This window comes from Mus pahari, chromosome 3 (genome assembly GCF_900095145.1).
Source record: "Mus pahari chromosome 3, PAHARI_EIJ_v1.1, whole genome shotgun sequence".
In the NCBI taxonomy this organism is placed as follows: domain Eukaryota; kingdom Metazoa; phylum Chordata; class Mammalia; order Rodentia; family Muridae; genus Mus; species Mus pahari.
This window is the reverse complement of record NC_034592.1, coordinates 56,134,968-56,157,467: the sequence shown is the minus strand read 5'-3', so window position 1 is coordinate 56,157,467 and position 22,500 is coordinate 56,134,968. Positions and strand designations below refer to the sequence as shown.

General features: G+C 45.3%; 1 protein-coding gene across 1 annotated transcript in view; it reads right to left on the bottom strand.

Annotated features, from left to right (window-relative positions):
• Myo3b (myosin IIIB) overlaps positions 1–16,004 on the bottom strand; it is a 328,196-nt gene extending 312,192 nt beyond the window's left edge. Inside the window, exons 1-5 of the mRNA XM_021193757.2 lie at positions 15,824–16,004; positions 14,666–14,800; positions 5,814–5,918; positions 5,538–5,637; positions 2,414–2,490 (exon numbers count right to left, since the gene is read on the bottom strand). Of these exons, the coding sequence (XP_021049416.1) occupies positions 2,414–2,490; positions 5,538–5,637; positions 5,814–5,918; positions 14,666–14,800; positions 15,824–15,973 (567 nt within the window). The 5' untranslated portion in view covers positions 15,974–16,004. The remainder of the gene's footprint in view (positions 1–2,413; positions 2,491–5,537; positions 5,638–5,813; positions 5,919–14,665; positions 14,801–15,823) is intronic.
• Positions 16,005–22,500: the final 6,496 nt, after the last annotated feature.

Below are 22,500 nucleotides of genomic sequence, written 5' to 3'. Positions count from 1 at the left end.
CACACACACACACACACACACACACACACACACACACACAGAGTTCCCAGGGACTCTAAACTCCAACCAAAGAGTACACATTCAGGGACCCATGGCTCCAGCTGCATATGTAGCAGAGGACGGCCTTATTTGGCATCAGTGAGAGGGGAGGCCCTTGGTCCTGTGGAGGCTCGATGTCCTAGTGGATGGGAATGCCAAGGCACTGAGTGGGGAGTAGGGGGAAGAGCTCCCTCACAGAAGTCATGGGCAGGGGAGGGGGGATGATGGGATAGAGGGTTTGCTGAGGGGAAACCGGGAAGGAGGATAACATTTGAAATGTAAATCAATAAAATAGCCAATTTAAAAAAAAAAAAAAAAAAAAAAGTTCACTGCAGTAGACAGTGGGACTGCCCAGCTGGGGGGACAACCACGGCCACGCAATCTGGGAAACAGAAGCTCCCGTGGACCAGGTCACTGCTTGTCCATGTGCTTCACTTAACCCAACTAAAGCTGGGGAGCCACAGACATCTAATAGTACACAAAGCCAGGGCGCGGCTCTTTTCATCTTATCCTGAGAAGCAGTTTGCTGGGATTAGAACAGGAGTGCCTTCTTCCATTTTACACCACTCTACGGGCCTCAGGGCTTCGTTTAGCTTCTCTTTCAGGACACATCACCTGACATCTAAGGAGGTACTGGCCTATCCAGTAGCTTCGGTGCCTTCCTTGAGGTGCGGTCCATTCATCTAACCCCACTGGCTCCCTCATCAGTGGTCACTCAGCCAGCAACTACTCATTGAGCACCTACTCTGGGCCAGCTCTGAATGTAGAGTTTCAGGGTTCAAGTACCCACCAAAGCTGCAAGTCCTGGGAGTCCTGTCCCTCCTCCATTGTGCGGAGGTGACTTGTGGGCTAAGAGCAGGCTGGGTGTGAAGGCTACAGTGGCTGGCTCCTACCCAGAGATAAGACAAGACGTAGGAGCCTCCGTGTGGCCCAGGGATTGGGGGTGGTGGTGGTGGGAATCTGTTGCTCACTACTGTTGGAGAATTAAGAAGTGACGTAGGGGAAAGAAATTGAAAATAAACTTAGACAGATATAAAACATGATAGGAGGGCTCTGCTCGCTGTCCAAAGGAACTGTGAGCATCCGCCCCTGTGGGGTTGGTCAGGTCCTTATGAACGGGTATTTCTTCATTTTAAGGTCAGTGGTTGCACTGTCACAAATGCAAACATCTCAGATCACCTGGGTAACTGCCTGCCTTATAGTTTTAGTACCCACACTCATTTGTTGTGAAACTGCCCAGCTCACAGAAAGCAACCGTTAGAAGCCAGAGGAGGTACTGTTCGCAAAGAGAGATCATATGGACCGAAACACAACCACGTGGCAGTGGGTAGGGACCAGGTCAACATGTGGCATGTGGTATGCCAGACTCAAAGAACCCACCCTTGTGTGCTAAGACACAATGGCATGCTAACTCACAGAACAATAGCCTGTCTCATCAAACTGCTGATTTGCAGGTTACTGGCTTTGTAGTTTTTAAATATTTTTTTAAAAGGGTCTATAAATATGTGACAAGAAGTTTAGATCTAGTACCATACTTTTAAACCTATTTAAGAAACGTTTACAGTAAGTAAATAATATAATCTGCCAGCTTTTGCTTTTTGTTTAAAGTGGGTCTATTACCCAAATACAAAAAGAAAGGCCATATACAGTGGGGAACATTGACGAAAATTGAGTAGCGACTGCTCTGAGCAGAGACTGGCGTGAGCTACCTACTATCTTAGCTTCTGTATGATGGACCATGCATACAGAGTGGAGATAGAAAGCCGTCTAAGGAGGCAACTGCCTGAGTCCTCTGATACAAAGAATCCATTTGCTTTCTCCCAGAGAGCTGCTTTCAGGTGAAGGTCGGGTGCTGGGAAATGCTGACCAAACAAGCCAGCTGCACGGGTGACTCACACACAGCTTACCCAGCTGGAAAGCTCTCCGACTTCTGTGCGCCTCATCTCTGTATTGAGGCCAGAACTAAATTAGGACCAAATCCTTTTCTATTGCAGTAAGCTAACAGTGTTCCCAGAAGACGTTGCTATGTACATGGCTGGAACAGCTAGAGAAACTGCATGCAGCTCTGTAGGCTGCTGGGAGCTAAAATGAGGCTCACCACCAAGCCATAGGTTGTCAGGCCCCTGGAAGAAAGCTGCCTCTCCCAGAGGGTCACCATTTCCTAAGGGCGTGAAGGCACCCTATGAGCTGGCTGTGACTTAGTCCTGATTCTCTGAGATTATGTCTTATCAGTATCCCTCACCAATGAGGATTTCAGAGGTCTACAAAGATAAAGACTTCTGGCCTGAAAACTGTAGACAGCATGTCTTGCCCATAAAAAGGCATAATATCAAGGCACTGAACAAGGGCAAAGAACTAGATATTTCCTGCTTACCTCGGGGGCCATCCAGAATGGGGTCCCAACTGATGTGTTTCTCCGCAGCCGTGTGCTTGTAAGCTGAGCTGAGACACCTACGGGAAAAGGGTATCAGGATTTACCAGTGAGCATGAGATGCTGGATAGAGGTTGGCAATGTTTTCTATAAAAGTCCCGACAGTAGCTACTTTAGGTGTCATGGTCCCTGTCACAATTACTAACGGCTACCATAGTGCTAAAGCAGCTACAGAAACGCGTCAACGAATGAGTGTGCCCATATCTAAATAAAACTTCATTTATGGATGCTGAAATCTGAATCAAATATAATTTTCACATATCATAATATATTCTTTTGAGGTTTTAGCAGTCATTAAAAATTATAAAAATTAGCCAGGCGTGGTGGCACACGCCTTTAATCCCAGCACTCGGGAGGCAGAGACAGGCAGATTTCTGAGTTTGAGGCCAGGCTGGTCTGCAAAGTGAGTTCCAGGACAGCTGGGGCTATGGGGCTATACAGAGAAACCCTGTCTCGAAAAACTATATATATATTAGACAAAGCATGGTGGCACATGTCTGCAATCTTAGCATTTGGGATCCCGCTAAAGCAAGAGAATCAAGATTTAAAGTCCAGCCTGGGCTACATAGTGAGTTTGAGGCCAGTCTGAGCTATAACAAGATCTGGGCTACAATGACTGTATATGTACATATACATAATTCTTAGGTCATGAGCTACATAAAAATAGAAAGTGAGTCATATCTTTCCCATGAACAATACTTTGCTAACCTCTGAATGGAGTTTTGATCATTCTATCAAAATCATTAGAATTTGTTTCCTAATGAATATTCTTGTCCGTGTGAATGGAAATTTGGAATATAAAGAAAAAAACGTCAACAACTATGATCAGCCTAAAATATCTTCCTATTATGTTTCTCAATTATTTCAGACGATTTCTTTAATAAGTGCTTCATTTTATAGAGGAGGGAGATGGGCAAGTATTATCTATAAGAGAGCATCAGTGTAGTTACAAAAAGATTTCCATCCCTTATCTAGCCTACAAGACTAGAATCTTGGCAAGAAAGCATCGCTTCTGAAATGGAAAAAGAAATTGACAGCGTTATTATCTAAAGCTCACTGTTGAGGACCTGAATTTCAATATTAGTCCAGTGTCCTCCAATGACCTCTCTTCTTTGTACCATCAAATAAAGTAGAGACAAATGTAGGCTGGATGGAAAGTTCAGAGGATCCCTCGCCTTCCAGTTCAGCATTGCCCTTTCACTGACGGTGTGTCTGCCCTATCTTTGAGCTGCAGTTTCTCAATCTTCAAGCTAGGGACAATGGCAACCATCGTGCCTAACGTATAGGTTCTTCTGAGACCAAATCAGAGAATAATTATGCCGTGCACTTTATAAATGTAATAATTAATTTTTTTGTACTAAGCAATAGTCTAGCATAGCTCTGTTGAAAATGAGGAACTTTGGCACTACTGCAACTGAAGACAAGAATTCAGGTCTTAATACCATACGCTGCTTAGCAATGGACACACCCTAGAGACCTGCCTAGGGCCTGCATGATGTGCAGAGAACCACAGGCTGGTTCCTGGGTTGGCCATTTGCATTCTCTTTCACAGAGATCCAGGAAGGGCTGCTGCCTTCCCCCCACTCCACCCCACACACACTTGATATATGGACCTCAGCCTTCCAAACAGCTACATGTCACAGTACCACAGATAACCCCCATTTCGCCAAGTCCCCCCAAAACAATACAGTAAACAAACAGTTACAACCTTTCTGGTTTTAGTTTCTAGAAACTTCTCTTACAGAAACTGGATGTTCAGGAACTTTTTCACTGGGAAGATTAACAACACTTTCTCTCTCGAAGCTTGCTAAGCTGACACCTGGAGAAGTCAACTTTAAGTCCCACCCTTGCCCTTCCAGGCTATATGATCAATACCCTCAGGACCATGTGGAAATTACACTGCTACTACAACACTGCAGTTCTGTCACTCCTCCTATTGACAGAGGAACACAGCCTTGGACAACGGCTCCCTCTACCCTTTTTCTTGACTAGCTTCTTCAAACACAGACCAACACACCTAAAGCAACCTCATTTTAAAAACTGATTTGTAGTCTATGTGTAGCAGTGTTATGTCTACCTGTCTGTCTGTATGTGCACCACATGCATGCAGGAGACTGAGTAGGCCAGAAGAAAGTGTCATGTTCCCAGGAACTGGAGGTACAGACGGATGTGAGCCTCCAGGTAGGTTCTGGGAGCAACAGATACTTAGCCATCTGTCCACTCCCAGTTTCATTCATTCTTTAGTAACTTCTTTTTCGCAAATTGTTTGCTGACACATTCACATACCAAATTCATATTTCTTATGAATAAAAAAGTGAATATTAAAAACCACCATCTTAATTTACTCTGGTGATGTTAGGAACATTTAGGAGTACTCTAAATGGTTTCTCATTATTTGTAACAATAACCCAGAGGTACTAACTAATCTTAAACTTATTTAGAAGAGTAAATAAATAATTCTGTATGCCAAAAAAGAGAGCTCAATGGCTTGTGGGTTTAGGACTGTCAAAGCAGAGGTTGGGAGAAGAGTCCACACTCTCCGGCCTCAGGTAATACTGTCTGCATTTCCTATTAATGTTTTCGGGTCAACCAGCCTCATGTGTTGAAGCAATAGTCAGAATTTCACATCTCCCAGGCCCAAAAGACCAGTTTGCCTTCTGTGCACTGTGGATAAGTATGCCCAAGGCTAGAGAAAGTCATTTAAAAGACCAAACTGCTTTCTCTTTTCATATGCAAAAGAGAGATGAAAAATGTAAATTATAGACAATTGCCCTGAGGTGGGAGAGTCTCACAGAAAGTAAAAAACAAACAAAACCAAAATGCCATTTTCTGTCAATTTTTCCTTTTGCAATACTTTTATTTTCTATTTTTAATAAAATTGCTTTGAAAGCTGAAAATAATTAGCAAAGGGCATCTGGAAGGCCCCCTCCCTACTCTTGGGCCCATTTGCCCGGAAAGTCCCTGAGCTGGTGGCACAGCAGAGAGCCCCGGTCTTCAGAGATTGCAATAAATTGCCCCCTTTGGCTAAAACTGCACACATCAAGAAAACAAATGATAGACTCATTACCAAAGTCAACGAGCTTAACTCCTCCTTCTGTCGTCAGAAGAATGTTATTCCCCTTCACATCTCGGTGGATGATTCGGTGACGGTGCAAATGCTGAAGGCCCTGTACGATGTCCCAGCACCATCGCGGGACAGAGAGAAAAAGAGAGAAAGCAGAGCTGTCAGCAAATGGACCCAGCAGCCCTGATCAAAGCACACACTAGGTTACTCCATCCCGGAGTTTACTCTCCATAGTTAACGTGCAATGAGAAGCCAGGAGTGCACAATAGACATTCTTACCAGGAGGGCTCCATACAGAATGTAGGCGATCACAGCTTCGTCCAGCCTCTTGCCACACTTCAGAAGGCCCTTGACAAGCTCAGTGACAGAGCCCCCATTACACAGCTGGAGAGGTGGTGCAGGAGAGAGAGGGAGCCAGAAAACCCAAACAGAAAGAAAAGACAAAGGCATTTAGAAGAAGAAGAAGAAGAAGAAAAAAAAACTACGGATTACTGACAATGTGCTAAATTTTCAGATCACAAAACTCCAGACTGAAATAGTTTGCAAATTTCTATTAGCCAACCAAATCAGGTTCTTTGTATATGTCTGCTCTTTGTTTAATGTAATGATTTATGAGTAGTGATTTATGCTGATACCAGAAGCTGACTTTTTAATTGCCAAGTCAAGTATAAAAGCACAAGTTATTACTTAGAAATTTGAAAGAGAAAAAAAAAGAATGTGTCTGTAACCATGGTGACTTACTGGATACTTTTCACTTTATGTGACTATTGTCTTTAAAAACAACAACATACATTTTGAGGATGAAAAAGACTGAAGAGGCAAAATGAATGCCCTTGATACATATGCCCAGGGGATTCAGGGATAAACCGCACCAATTGCAGACGTCAATGTTTGCTTGCTACTAGCCTCCTTTTAAATCAAGGCATCTCCTTGGGTACTTTCTCTAGCTCCTCCATTGGGGGCCCTGTGCTCCATCCTATAGATGACTGTGAGCATCCACTGCTGTATTTGCCAGGCATTAGCATAGCCTCTCAAGAGACAGCTAGGGGTCTGCAACCCTATAGGTAGAACAACAATATGAACTAACCAGTACCCCCAGATCTTGTGTCTCTAGCTGCATATGTAGCAGAAGATGGCCTAGTCAGCCATCACTGGGAAGAGAGGCCCCTTGGTCTTGTAAACTTTATATGCCCCAGTACAGGGGAACACCAGGGCCAAGAAGTGGGAGTGGGTGGGTAGGGGAGCAGGGCGGGGGGAGGGTATAGGGGACTTTTGGGATAGCATTTGAAATGTAAATGAAGAAAATATCTAATAAAAAAATTAAAAAGAAAAAAAGAAAAAAATCAAGGCATTTATGGGCAGTGTGATATAAACCCATGCATTTTTCTGGAGAACAAACTGGGAGCTAGCTTCAGATGCCAGTAGCTATCCTTGAGCTTATGTAAAAACCCTTCTTTAGAGACTCGGGCTCCCTGTGGTGCTTTGTCTGAAATAAGAGGCAACTAGTGAGTTGGGGGGGGGGGGGTGCGGGGTGCTCCCCTGCTTGGGTGGACTGGCCTTCTTACATAATGAAACCCAAGGAAGCACAGATCAGCAGCTAGCTATACTAAAAGAGACTGCAACACAGTAAGAGCTATTCAACTCTAGTTATGAACAACTGCAGCATCTAGCAAAGGATGAACCTATGGGTGCCATCCCCGCTGTGCAATTGGCAGATTCTTGTACAGTACAATCAGCTTGGAGTGAAATGCCGGTGCTTTGAGCATCTAAGTTGCTCGTAAGTATATCACTAAAACTTCAATAGGAAATCATGGCATTCTTAAAGTTAGCACAAAATTACTATCGGGAAATGTTTTGTAGGGACTCTTGATGAAATGTTTAAAGACTATGATGACCCTTTGGGTTTGATACTATATTAAGTGACCTTGAAGTCAGCAATCTGCCAATATCAAGTTGAACTGGTCACTCAATCCCTTTGGCTCTCATGTCCCAAATTCTGTATTCCAATATTCTATCTTCCTATAGTTTAGATGTGGAATGTCCCACTAAGTTTATCCATTAAAAAATTGCCCTCCCCCAATGGAGGAGCTAGAGAAAGTACCCAAGGAGCTGAAGGGGTCTGCAACCCTATAGGTAGAACAACAATATGAACTAACCAGTACCTCCAGAGCTCGTGTCTCTAGCTGCACAGGTAGCAGAAGATGGCCTAGTCGGCCATCATTGGGAAGAGAGGCCCCTAGGTCTTGTAAACTTTATATGACCCAGTACAGGGGAATGCCAGGGCCAAGAAGTAGGAGTGGGTAGGTAAGGGAGCAGGGCAGGGGGAAGGTATAGGGGACTTTCGGGATAGCATTTGAAATGTAAATAAAGAAAATATCTAATGAAAAAAAATTTTTTAAAAATTGGCCTCCAGGGTGGTACTGTTAGGAGATGCTATGGGTCTTTTGGAAGAAGGGCCTTGGAGGCCTTAGGTCCTTGGGGCGTACTCCCCACCAAATGAGTGGTACGGACGACTAGATGAGCTGTTCTACACAAGTTCCATTGCCATCAGCACTCCTACCAGAGGCTCCAAACCTCAAGTCTTGCTAGCCATGGATCGGAAGCTCTGAAACGCTAAGCTAGCATTTTCTCCTTATAACTTAATTAGGTCAGGTATTTGTCACAGTGATGAACATCAAACAGCTCCAAACTCTTGGATTCTAGTTGTGCATTGCAGGACCCTGAAAGGACAAATAACATTCAGGGTTAATTTTTTTGCTCCCAGTGGCTGCAATTAGACTGTTTTCACCCCGACAATCCTAGGATGACACAGTCCCCAGCCTCAAAGGGCTCTCTGCCCAGAAATGAGCACCAAAGTAACTTCGTTTGCACTGTGGAGGGAGGATGTGACCGGGGAGTAGGGTCAACTCTGTTGAGGGAGGACCAAAGGGCTGAGACAGTTTTCCATTGGAGATAACATTTCAGACTCAAAAGGCAAAAGGGTTTGGAGTAGGATGTGGAAGAGCGTCCAGAGCAAGAAGTTGGAGATATCCCAGCAAAAAAAAAGGGAGCATGAAGGAATTCTAAGCACTCTGCTGCTCTTGGGCAAAGAGAGCTGGGAAGAGGGACAGAGAATGGGCATTATCGCTCTATACTGTGTCTACTTCAAAACTATGACATAAGGACCATGAGTGTCTCTAGGGAAGCTTAAGGCAGGAGGTCTTCAGGTTTACATTCTGGAAAGATAATTTTGGCAGCAGATTGGCAGAGGAACCCAGGACAGCAGCATCAGACCCAGGCTATCATCCATCAGAAATTTTGAAAACATCTCTGGGAGAGGGACTGAAGAGATAGCTCATTTGGTGCCTTAGGCAAGGTCACTATTGCTGTGATGAAACTCCATGACCAAAGCAACTTGGGCAGTGACTTATATTTCCATGTCACTCTTCATCACTGTAGGAAGTCAGGGCAGGAACTCTAACAGGGAAGGGATCTGGAGGCGAAGCTGATGCAGAGGCCATGAAGGGATGCTGCTTACAGGATTGCTCCTCATGGCTTGCTCAGCCTGCTTTCTTATAAAACTCAGGACCACTCAGCCCAAGGTTGGCACCACCCATTACCAATGCGGCCCTCCCCTACCAGTAACTAATTAAGAAAATGTACTCTAGGCATATCTACAGTCCAATCTTTTCTCAGCTAAGGCTTCCCCCTCTATGTTAATTCTAGCTTCTGTCAAGTTGGCATCAAACTAGCCAGTGCAGTTTGCAAAGTTTCTGCCATGCAAGCATGAGGGCCTAGGGTCAGGTTGACATCACCCACATTAAAAGCCAAGTGGCAGTTAGTATCTGTGACCCCAGCACTGGGGAGATCAGAGACAAGTAGATCCCTAGAGCTTTCTGGCCACACAATCTTCCTGAACTGGTGAGCTCTGGATTCAGTGAGAAATCCTGTCTGAAAGAATAAGATAAAGAGCCACTGAGAAAGTTATTGACCTCTAACTTCCAAACACAAGGGCACACACATGAACCGGGGCTCACATATATACCACATACACAAACAGCAGCAGCAACCAAGGGAGTCGGGGGCCCAAAGTCAAGACATGAATTACCTAGGAAATAGAATCAAAATAGGTTTCTCAGCACCTCTGTGTGGATGGTGAAGACAGTCAATGGATACAAGAAGATGAAAGTACCTGGTAAATTCTCTGCATCTCTGGATGCAAAGCCCAAGAGCAGGTCCATCCGGGCTACTCCCCAGCTGGGCTCCCATCTCAAGGGTGAATATGCTCTCTCCTGTTGGAGGGGAATGCTGAAATCCTACCAAGAGGACATTTAAATGCCGGGTGTTGACCCAAACTAACAGTGATGCTAGAAATTTCCCCCTCAAGGCTCTTCGGAGTTTCTTCTCTTCCCGACCAACTGTTTGACAAGGACATTGTCAGCTTGTTTCATTAAAGGAGCAAATTTGGAAGCTTTCTTCATCACTTCAGAACTTAGGAAGGGATTAAAGGTAGCTATTTGTCAGCGGGATCAAAACTCAGCTGTGAATTTAGAAAAACAAAACAAAACCCAAGGAGGCGTTATTCACCCGGCGCCTTTTGTTCAGTAAATGTCAGAGTTAAGAGCTGTCTGACTTTCCAGAACTCACAGAAATGTAATTAAACTGTTCAGGGTACCTCACAGGGAAGCTGTCCTGCGTTGTTGATAAGCCCACTAGCAAGGTTTTAAAAGGGCAGCCTGTGGGGGTGCAGAAAAAGACCGTGCTAACTTAGATATGAAAGGTATATACTTACAAGAGTCAGTGTGCAGTGAAATGGACTGAGCCTTTTAAAAATAAAACAAAAAATAATATTCAACTGTGTCAAATAAAATAAACCCCCCTAGAGTTGTCAAAGGCACCTGAGTCTCCTGCCCCAGCCCTGAGGGTTAGCATGAAAGCCTGCCCTTCCTCCACGTTCTGCCAGCCATCAGATTCAAGTACTGAGGTGTCTCTCCAGCCCACGGTTCCTCCCTATCCCTTCAGGAAACGAAGCAGCCGGATGCACCTAGAATTTAATGAGCATTTTGCTGCAAACTAAGAAAAACAGAAAAATGTCATTTGCCTTCCTCGTCTCATCTTCAAAACATCACTGAATATTGACTCAGTCACAGCGTGTGCATTTGTCAGGACAATCAAAACTTCAAGCAATAATATGTTGCTTGCTCAGTAAGCCATCCACTTTCCTCTGAGTTCTTATGGAATAGTCCAGGCAACACGGTCGCCAGACCTCTGTTCTAAGCCTCAGCTCCAACTATCAAGTATCTCCTATACCATGGTGTTGATTTGACACTGTGAGGTGGCAGAATTAAGGGGAATTTCTCTGCAGTGCCTTGTGATCAGTCTTCCAAGGTTGTTCGGTTCTACAAGAGCATAAAGATGTCATAGCATCGTGTCTGCCTCTTGGTAGCCCAAAACAGCTGTTTTCCACGTACGTTGGGACAGATAATCTTGATTTTACTGAACACCAGGTCGTGTTTCTGACTTGCAACTACACAAATGAAAGCCATGTCCCTTGGGACCCAGGAGCATTTCCAACAGGGAGATGCTCAGTCCCTGAGACGTGTTTGGACTCCCAGCTCTCTTCTCGGTGTGGTGACTGGTGGAAAGAATTACTCCAAACAGCCGTTTCTTAATTCTCTTGTGCTGAACACAGCTAGCATGAGCCTGCAGACGCTGCTCTGCCTTTCAAAGCTCTCCCCTGGTCCTGTCAGACATTTGCTGTCTTCCCTCACTGCTGTTACAGCACTTAGCGCTTAGGACACACGCCATCCCACCAACTCCCCTTCCCCATCGGGCCCTATCGTCAACTTGTACAAACTCAACTCATGCCGCAGTGTCGGTGGGTGAAACTGGCTTGCCACTTAACACTTCTGGTAGTGTTTGGGACTAGACTGGACTTCTAGGGCCTGAATGAAAGCAAGAGCTCACTGGAATATATGCACTCCCAGCCTTCCCTCTCCCTCCCCCTCCCTCTCCCCCTCCCTTCCTTTCTTCTTCCTCTCCCTTGCCTTGGCTCTGAACTTATACTTTGATCTCTAGGCAGGGCAGGGGAAGAGATTATTTTTAAAGCCAATTATTTAACTTAATTTAAAAGCAAAGGGTTTTTTTTCTTTCTTTCTTTTACTTTGATTTTTTTTTCTTTGCAGCCTTTTTCATGGTACTCTAAAGGGTTTCTCAAACGTTGAGCATTTGGTTCACGCTGAAATGATTAGTGTCTACCTGTCAAGGTTTTTGTCCTAAAAGGAGAAAAAGAAAGTGTGCCTTAGTGAGCATTAGCTACCATTTCCAAGTGTTGTGCTGCTCTCAAAGGTCTAATTCCTTGTCATGTCTTATTTGGGTAAGACAATGGGACTTATGGATTTTTTAAATTGAATACTTACTTAAAACAAATGCACCCTGCCCCGCACATCATGGAGTGCATTCTCGCTCCATGCCTTCCTAATGCAGTAGGTGTCTACAGTGAAGGGAGTTTTGTTTGCTTTCGACTAACAAATTGGTAATGAATTTCAGAACTGACATTTTTATTGGCTTTTGTTTTCAGAGCTATGGTGATTTGAGGAGCTTATTAATAACCTTTTTCTACCCTCTAAAATTAATCCATGAAATAGCTCCTCTCTGGTCCTTTCATCATATCCAGCAGGCCGAGAGCGGAGACAATATAAATGTGATCTCAGTGTAAAGGACAGGGGGAACAACACTATACACACCATAATTATAGTGACTGGGAGTCTCAAAAGGCAGACCTTTAAAAGCCACAGATGGAACAGAACCGTGGGGGTACACCACAGCCTGCTGTCATCTGCTTTGTGAGTAGTCTGGGGTACTACCATCCCGGTTAGTGTCCCCAAAGATCGTGTGCTAACAGGCTGACCACCAGCACATGGTACTATTGGGAGGCAGTGACCCTTTTAGTGTGTAAGGCCCGGTGGGAGGAAGTTAAGTCGTCAATGGGGATTCTGGTCTCTCTTTTTGCTCCCTATTTTGCTTCAAAGCCACCATGAGGTGGACCACTTTCTCTTTGGTCTGTGCCCATAAGTCACCTGGTCAGAGGATTGAAAACTCTCTAACTATGAGCCAAAGAGGCATTTCCTTTTTTAAGTTGGTTTACCTCAGGCATTTTGTTATAGTAACAGAAAGCTGATGGGCACAAATAGTCTAAAGTCTGCCGTGGTCATGCTGCTCTCCTCTCTGGCCCTCTGGCCATCCGTGGAATACTGAAGCTAAAGAAAGCTGAGCACTTCTGCCACCATTAGAAGTCTATCCTTGTGTTTCTGGGAGACTTATGGAGGCACTGGTCACATCGAGCTACCCAGCAGCCTGCTATAGACAACCCATGCTGGGTCACAGAAAGTGGCATTCCATGCCACCAGCTTTGGCAAAACCACCATCAAAATGATAAATGTCAGCATATTGAATGCTAAGGGATAAGCCACCCAGTGTCTCTGAGTGGCCTTGTTACCTGTCCGCTGGCCAATGGGAAATAGCAAGAGGGTACTTGGCTGTGGGGCATCAGCACAAGGCTCCAGGCACGTTCACGGTCACGGTCTGGCTCCTCGATATTCACAGCTTCCCTGACTGTCTGGAATGCACCTGAGGTGCTGAATCTGACTGTCTGGAGCATCTGCCATCCCACCTCATTGGGAAGAGCACTGACTCATAAGCACCTTTGACATGAGCAGCCTCCTGCTCCCCAGGCAGCACACAGAGCAGACCCTTGGCCAGCCTCAGAGAGTTAAATTCCCTTTAAAGGGTTAAATTCCCTTTGTCTGAATACGGAGATGTTTGGGGTGGGGTGAGATATACAGAGAAGGGGATGAATAAAAGGGGCACTGTACTTCCATGATGAAGCTACAAGGAGGGACAGAGCTGTTACGGAGCTAAAGATGACTACGACCAGAGCCTCCAGACACAATGCCATTCCTGAACAAGGTATCAGTGTTAAACAGCTTTGTGTCAAGATAAAACCCTAACATCCTCAGGGCGGAGGTGAAGGGGAAGGTAGGTGGTTAATGAACTCCAAAGATGATGGGAGAATACACGGATGATTTCACATGACAATTAACATTTCAAAGATGATTCATAAAAATCAAAATTCCCTGCACTGAGAGATTATGAGGAAGACAACTAATAGGACAGAAATATCGAGACTACCTTCCTCCCACGGTTGCCATGGCAGCCGATACATACTGTCTCATTCTCAGACTTTCCCAGATACAAGAAGACTGGCACGAGGTGTCTGCGTGTGTCTTCATGCTCCTGTCATGCCCCTGCACCATTCTGACGACAAAGGCAGGGAAGTGTGAGCTGATTCAGAGGGGCTAGGTCCAAGACAAATCAGGAGGGTCTGGTGAGAATGGAGCAAATGACCAGTCCGACTGTCCTTGTTATCCTCAGTCTCAGTTCAGGGGACTCGGTCTTCTGCACCCAGATGACATTCATCCCCATTAATAACAGAGAGAAAACAGGACAACTGTGTACACATTGTGTCCTCTTTACATCCCCTCTGTAGAGCAGATGCTGCTGGGGAAGTCTATGCTCTCTCTTCCCAGGTACCATTCACTAGGAATTGCCCCCTCCTCTGTAGGAGACTGCCTTCCCAGAGGGCAGAGGTACAGATGAGACCAACAGTGGACAGGCTCCTGGATAGCCATTTCCGTAGAGAGTTGGCTGGCGCCATGGTCAGTGCTCTGTAATCTCTTCCTCACTTCTCTCTCCGCTAATCTTTCTACACCTAACTCTCAGACTCGGTTTTTCAGGAGACCATGACCATGAACAGGCAAATATAAATGGCTCAGGCCAACGGCATCATGGGCAGAGTTCAGAAAGGGACGGTACCGAGTTGGAACGTGAGCTCTGTGACATGTTTCCAGTTTATAGAACACAATAACATTTTCCAATCGGATTCCTAGATAGACTCTGTGATAGAAGAAAAGGGGATTACATTTTTTTTTTTTTCCGAAGCATGGAAACAAGAAACCTGGTTCACACCTTGCTGTAAGCACTGCAGGATTTTCTGTCTCTTCAGGTATCTGGCACTCAGGAAGAATGGACTCCTCCAACCTGCACCTGCAAACGCGCTTCCAATCCACAGCTACCCCACCAGAGCCTCTTACCTCCAGAACCAGCCATAGCTGTCCTCCCACACAGCGATCGGCTTTGTAAAACATCCCATAAAACTTTACGACGTTGGGATGGCTGGGGAGGAACTGCAGAATGTTGTATTCGGCCTCAATCTCCTCATCCATATCCTAAACAGAGGTTAGAAAAGTATATGTTTGATTAAGACTAGTGCGTGAGGAAAGGTACAGACATCAGTGTGCTCAAGCCACCAAGTAATAAAGCACGTTGATTATAAGTTTGAAGTTGGGTTTTTTTTGAACCATGATCTCACTGTACATCCCATGATGACCCCCAACCCCCCCAAAATCCTCCAAAGCCTGCAACTCCCAAGAGCTTGAATTACAAGTGTGCACCACATTGGACTCTACTACATATTAAAGCCATCATTTTCACGTATTCAAAGTACCCAAGAGCAGCTCTTCTGATCTTGATGTCAACCTTTGGCTATTATACACAATAAAATTTCCTTACAATGATAATAAGTATCTTTTATTGAAAAATGTCTGAATTTTCAAAGCTTGAAGGGGCCCACGCAAGCAAGATACAGCTTCATCGTGCAGCCCAGCACAAAGCTTGGTACCCTCAATGCTTTGAAATAAAATGTCACCTCGGATGATTGAATATCATGAGGCTGATTCATTTAGTAACTTACGAGAGAACACGGAATGGAATATAGCATTCTTCCCAAGAGAATCATTTTTAAAAGCCTGAGGCGCTAACACTAAAACAGCAAATAAAACTAGCGAGAAACCAAAGTCTAAGGGGAGTTGGGGATCTTGTTTTTTGTTTAGTTTGATTTTGGTTTTTCAAGACAGGGCTCCTCTAGTGCAGCCCTGGCTGGTTCTGAAACTCGCTTTGTAAACCAGGCTGGCCTTGAACTCAGAGATCTACCTGTCTCTACCGCTACCCCCACCTCTCACCTTCCCACCCATCCCCACAACTCCTTGTGCCAGGATGGAAGGTGTGCTCCACCATGCCTGGCAAGTCCAGGAAACTCAGTCAAGTCTTTCTTCAGAGGTGCTGACAAACCAGGATTCATCTTGAGATTGCCTGCCAGCATTCATGAAATTTATCACTAAGATCAGGAAAAGAAATCATAAGTCTAATGTGTCCAAAGCACTAGCTGGTCATTATAGCCTTCTCTTACTCACACTGACGGGGTCCAGAACCTTCACGGCAGCCAGGCTCCCATCTCTCTTGTTGGCTACCTTGTAGACCTTGCCATAAGTGCCTTTGCCAATCGTCTCTATAATCTCCCAGGTCTCCATGGGATCGGGGAGTGATTCCAGGCCAAGCATCATGGGGTTATAGTGAAACAATCCATACAGGTGTTTCCTGTTGAGAAATCATATCATGAGCGGTGGATCGCTGGATTAAAGGTCATGCATGGGTTTCTGAAACAGAGTGATTCCTTTCTCAGTCAGTAGCCTTGTGACTTCTTCTTTGTCTCCTCCTGTGTTTTCAGTAAAGGAAACGAATTCAAAGCATCCACAAGAAATGGTAATAGAAGATAGAGTGGGGAAATGGCGGGATTCTGACACCTCCTAAAAACACAAATGTAAAGGATCAGGCGGAGCTGTGAGAGGAAGGGGAGGTATAGGGAGGGAGGCGCTGGCCATGTTTAAGCAGCTGTATTGCTGGGTGAAGAGAGGCAGCGGCTGCCAGAGAAAGTGGCTGCAAGACCCTCAAACGCTTCTCCCTGCTCACAGTGACCTTGACCAGGGGTTCCCAAATGATGCCTGGAAAGTAATCCTCACACTCTGTGTACAAGGTCAAAGGAGCACGTGGCAGATGCTGCTCTGAGCACAGCACTCGCACAGATCAGTCTTAGAGCTCTTTAAAGAGGAGCCAAGCCCCTGCCCCATCCACACAGCAGTGTACAGGTCACACCAAGGTGCTAACTGGAGCTGCAGGCTCACTGCCTTGGTTCAAGGACAAAGATTTGCAGAGTTTGATTTCAGTAAGGCAAAGTCCTTTTACTGCAAGGTCCTGATACTCTGAGATAGCCCACTCTGGGTCAGGTGACCTCAGGCTAGGAGGACAGTCTTAACCTAGGTTTGCTTCTTAGACCCTACAAAAAGGACCCTGGTTAACTGGCAAGAGCCATGGCACTAAACCCCCACCTCAAACTTCAGCCTTGTGGTGAATATTCTAGTTTGCACTTCTAACGCTTTTCTAGATAATTCTCCCATAGCAAGAAAAACTCTGTGGTTTGGCACAGTAAAGAACTGGTTTTCCTTTTGTCTAACTGAGAACATTTAAAAAACATTAAAGCTGATCACAGTGACACACTCCTGTACTCTAGCCCTCAGGAGACTGAGGGAGAAGGGCAGCCATGATGAGTTCAATCCTGAGCTACACAGTGAGTTCTAGGCCAGCCTGAGTGTGTGTGTATATGTGTGTGTGTGTGTGTGTGTGTGTACATATCACATATGTATCTGTAACAGATGATTTTGATGGTCAATTTGATAGGGCTTGGAAATATGTCTCTGGGGGGGCAGGTGCAATGGGGATGGGGTGGCTAGGGCAAGGGTAAGATGGAGGTGTGTCCAAACCCTGAAAATCTCATCTTGAGACAGGCAGGAATAAGAATCGTTCCCTCCCTGTCCTGGGCTTGCATGCTCTGGGGTAAGTAGCCAACACACACACACACACACACACACACACACACACACACACACACACACACACAAGCCTGGTGGTCAAATTATGGATTTAACTTCTTCTCTCCTGATAAGGACATATGCGGCAAGCACCTGGCATTTCTCTTCATGTAAATTGAAGCATCGCCTTACCCACTCCCCAAAGTTTATACAGCCCTTATTACCCAACCCCCCAAAAAGAGAGCTGTATCACTGAAATACACGACTTGGAGAAGGCTTCTCCCCTCTCCTTCCTGTCCTCCTCAGAGAAGGCTTCTTCCCCACCACCCACCACCCACCCTCCCCCTGCACTCAAGACAACCAAATCCCTGCACACCCATCCAGCCAGGACAAGCATCACTCCTTCTATTCAGGCCTGGTACACGATGGTGCCCACACACCCTGAAAACAGAAGCTTTCTGATACCCAGGCTGCATCTGGGTGTTTCCAGAAAGGTTTAGCTGAGCAGAAAAGATTCATTGTAACGGTGAGTGGCACCATCCAATGGGCTGAGGTTGAGAACTGAAAGAAAAGGAGAGGAAACAAGGTGCTAGCTATCTCTGGCCGCTGAGGTCTGGGGCTTCCCTGTCACTTAACATAGGGCTGAATTCCACCTTAGACCCTGACCCAAAACCAACCCTTCCCCCCTCAGGTATTTTGTTACAGCAAGAGGAACTAATACAAAAACCATGAAAACAAAGTAAAATAAAATAGTAATTATCTTATTATTTATATTGTAAGAAAAGAATCACAAATCTAAATTTTTTTAATGAAAATCAGTCAAAGGCACCTTAAATGCTCAGAATGTGTATCTACTCATCAGCAACTCTTAATAGATCATATCAGGAAGCTGAGGGCAAAAGTGGGTACAAGAAATCAATCAGCAGCAGTCCAGCCTCAGTGAGAGTCACGTCAGCCAGGGCTGCCATTGTCCTTGTCCCTGACCATAAAAGGTCCCTTGCTTAACTATTCAGAGTGTGCCTTTCTGAGCTTCAAATTGTCTCCTAAGACTTTTTACTTCAGAGTCAGTAGCAAAAACATCTTAACCTAGCTTCACTAACAATTTTATATTTCCAAATGTTTTCTAAGGGCAGAGGTCATTGCTGACAATCTCTGTCTCTCCTCCCTAAATTCGTTCCTAGGGAGGGGATTGAATCGTTAATCTGCTCCAGCAGTGATGCCTGAAAGAGATCAAGCATTATCGTTGTGAGTCCCTGTGATACAGCCCAGTGACTGACTGAAATCCCCCTTAGAGTTTTCCTCTACCTCTTAGGTTAAGAGGGACCTGAGGGCAGCAGGCAGAGCAGAACTCCATAACAGCAGAGGGTCCTCGGGGTCACACCACACTGAGGCTCACCCGTGTGACTGTGGTAACCAGTAGACTGCATTCCATGAGTTCTAAAGCCATGTGTTGTTTGTGTCCTTCCTGCTGTGTGGCCCTCAGCACAACCACCAAGGTCTATTCCCTTATTTGTCCACTTCTTTGTGCCTGAGTAAAACTCCAAGGTCCAGCAATCAAAATGCATTGTTTGGCTCCACTGGCTAACATGTCCAATCAGGACTTACCAACTCATGCTAGCACAGGCTTCCCCTTTGCCCCCTTAAAAAACGGCTCCTGCAGAGCCACCGCTGCTATCTTTGCCCTAGCCAGAGGCAGCCCCCTGTTTGTCCCTCCTGGGCAAATAAAAACCTCTGCTGAGAATTTGGTGCCTGGGTGTGTTCTGTGCTGACTCCAAGGTCCCTGCAAAATGACCTGTATCTCCATCATCAGAAACACCTGTACCTGGACTCAGCTCTGGACTCATCAGGACTCTGGCTAAACTCTGACCAAGCAGAGACTCAGCTAAGGCCACAACTCTTTGCCTCAGTCTCGTCTCCTGCATCACAGAGTGGCTGTAGTTTCCCTGCATCACGCTCCCACACCATTCACAGAACTGCTGCCTGGATTGGAAGATGGCAGGGCACAGTGAGCAGAGGGAGCACTCGGGAGCGTTGGGGAGCACTACTCAACATCACCAGAGCACCGTGAGATCTGCCTCAGACCCACCCAGGTTTGGGAGAAACGTTTTGTTTTACTTCACTTCCAACTACAAACCAAATGAGTTTTTCTCCAGTTATTAATTTCAGACATGAATAGAATCCCAAGTTTGGACAATATGGCCAGAGAGTGTTGCAGCAGAAGTGTGATAGGCCTGGGCCTTAGCACAACTGACACACCATGCTAGAGGCGACCAGGATCTGGTTTTTGTGCATAAAAGACAGAGAGATGTAAGACTCGGGGCTGCAAGATTTGGGCAGGTTCCCTATGCAGCAATAAAGACTTTCTTTTTTACTTTAACGTGGTTTTCTTTGGTGGACTTACCTCAAAACGGGGGAGGACTGTGGGGACTCTCAGATCTAGGGGATGCTGAGGTAGAAGAAGGTCAGGCAACCAAGTGCTTGCTGTATCCTCTCTGGTAGCCTATAGGGTGACCAGCCACCCTGTGTTGCTGGAACTGCCTCTGTCTTATTACCAGAAGTCCTGCAGTTTGGGAAATATCTCAGAGCAAGCACTTTTTCTCACCAGCTTCTGGAGCCTTCCAAGGACATGAACATTAGTAATCAGACATGATTCATAACCAGAGCACTAACAGGAAACCACCTGTTGAACTCAGCACCTCACTGCCATTAACTGTGGCACCCTCTCTAATTAATATTTTGAAGTCTCAACCCTCAGTATCTCAGGACATGACTGTATTGGGAGGCAGAGCCTTTACACAGGTAATTAAGGGGAAATGAGATCAGGTGGGGAGGTGGCGAATGCATTATGACTTGTGTCTGCATAAGATTCAGTCTCAGACACTTGAGGACACAGCAAGGCATCCATGCATACCCAGGAAAGAAATTGACCGTGTTCGCACCTTGACCCAGCTTCCAGAAAACCAGCACATGGTTAAACTGCACTCCGCCGTTTGTGCCAGCCACTCAGTCTATGGTCCTTGGTTTCAGCAGCCTTTGTGAATGAATGCATCCTATTTTACAGAAGAAGTTGAAGCCCAGGTTGGTGACCCAGCTGTTCAATGGCAATGCAGAGATGTCAATCCATGTTTGCCTTGGTCCAGACCTGTGACCTTTGCTCCACAAACTGAATGGGATCAGACAGTTAACAATGGCCTGTTTTTTCTGACCTACTATCCAAGTATTGAAAAGTTCTGTGGGGAAAATAACTGAGTCTCCCAGTCCCAGGAGACTCGGTGCCCATACCCCTAAAAACAGCAAAGTGGGTTCCCCAAAACAAGCACCACTCTTCCAAAGAGCCAATCATTCCCCGTGAATACTGATGAAGGAATCAGAGGGCTGATCACGCAGGATCTCCTGGCCTGTCCATCAGGCACTTCTGAGCATTCTCAGACAAGGTTAGATAAAGGAGTGATAGGACAAGACGTTTCTGACAGTTTCGCTCTTTAAAATCAATATGACTCTGTAAACACCCTGGCAATTGATTAAACATCAACCAAGCAGCAGCTGTCCCTAAGCCTTGAAATGAAGTTAGCGATCTGGTCCAGGGAAGCTGCAGGAGTAGCACTTCCAACAGCCCAGAACCTGCTTGTGTTAGTCTTGGGGGCAATGTGAGCTCTGCTCAACTGTGCTGGGGCATGGTAGGATTGATGAAAAACGTACAATCTACCCTCATGGATAACATGGAAAAGTCCAGGAGTCGTTTCTAGTATCAAGGATGATGCTATGAAGCTCAGGACACCCTAAAGAGGCATCTAGACCTACAGTTCTTCACATGAAATGAAAAGAGCGAACTCTCTAAGATGGACACCCCAGGCTATGCCAGCTCCATTCATTGGAAGTGCTATGTCTGTCTAGAACGAGGTGGGTGGTGACCCTCAGCCATGCGGGAAGTTTGCACGCCTCTCAGAAACCCCATGAGCTCTGATAGGTCTCTGCACTACTCCCAAGAGAAGAATTAATAAACTGTGTAATACTACATCACTCAACACCACCAATGGAGTTCTCATTTATACCACACTTCGGGAGCAAAATTTTCACGTGCCCCCCTCCCCCATTCCTGTGTTTTCTCAACCCTACCTCTACCAGGAATAGCCAAGTCAGTAGCGAGGCAAAGGATCTCACCTCAGGAGGGCATCTCTGTTTAGAAAGTAAGAGCGATGCAGACAGTAACTCAGAATGAACATTCTCCTATCTGCCCACAAATCATCAGCCTAATGTCTGGGAAACACACTGTTTCTCATTACCTAACCCCCCATCTAGACAGATAGATATTCATTTAGTAAGAGGCTTCACTAAGGCAGTACCATGGAAATTCAAAACAACCCCCCCCCAGCTTCCTTTTTTTTTCTCTCTATAAAATGAACTCCTGACAGGCAGAGTTGTACGTCCAGTATTTGAAATAACAGCTCTCCCCTCCCCCCCCCCACATATACATATGCACACATACAGATTATGGCTTATTATTTTCTAAGACTTTCATTGTATGTAGTACTGTGTTACATCAGGACATTTTGATACAAAATGCGTACTGTACTCTGAGCACACACCCTCTTCTCAGTTCCCCTTCGTGTCCTCCGTCCCCCAGGAAGCTCTGCTGCCACTTTCACGTCACGTGTACACACATCACTTTATTTACTACATAAAATCCAGGGTGACCGATAATCTTGGTTGTCAATTTGATATTCTGGATCAACTGAAGAATTGTCTCCATCAGATTAGCTTGTGCGCACATTTTCTTGATTGCTAACTGATGTAGGATGGCCCAGCCCACTGTGGGCAGTACAGTCTCTAGGCAAGTGGGCCTGGGTCACAGGGTAGAACCATTTTTAGTTTTTTAACTTTATATATATTTCCATAGTAACTGGGCTAATTTACACGCCTCCCAGTAATATGTAAGAGCTCCCTTTTGTCCAATTTCTTGTCAGCCTCTATTGCGTTCCTTTTTTTTTTTTTTTTTTTTTAATATCTATTACAGAATCCAAGATAGCAGACAATGGTATGACTGTTTAGACTTCAGACTTCTTCGAAGGGGAAAAGCCACCATAATTTCATCTTTTTTTTTTTTTTTTTTTTTTTTTTTTTATTTTGGTTAAACTAGAACTTGGAATTTTTTTCAAAAAGAGCTATGCTAAAAAATTAATTAATTAATTAATTTAAAAAAAATTTAAGACAGGATTTCTCTGTGT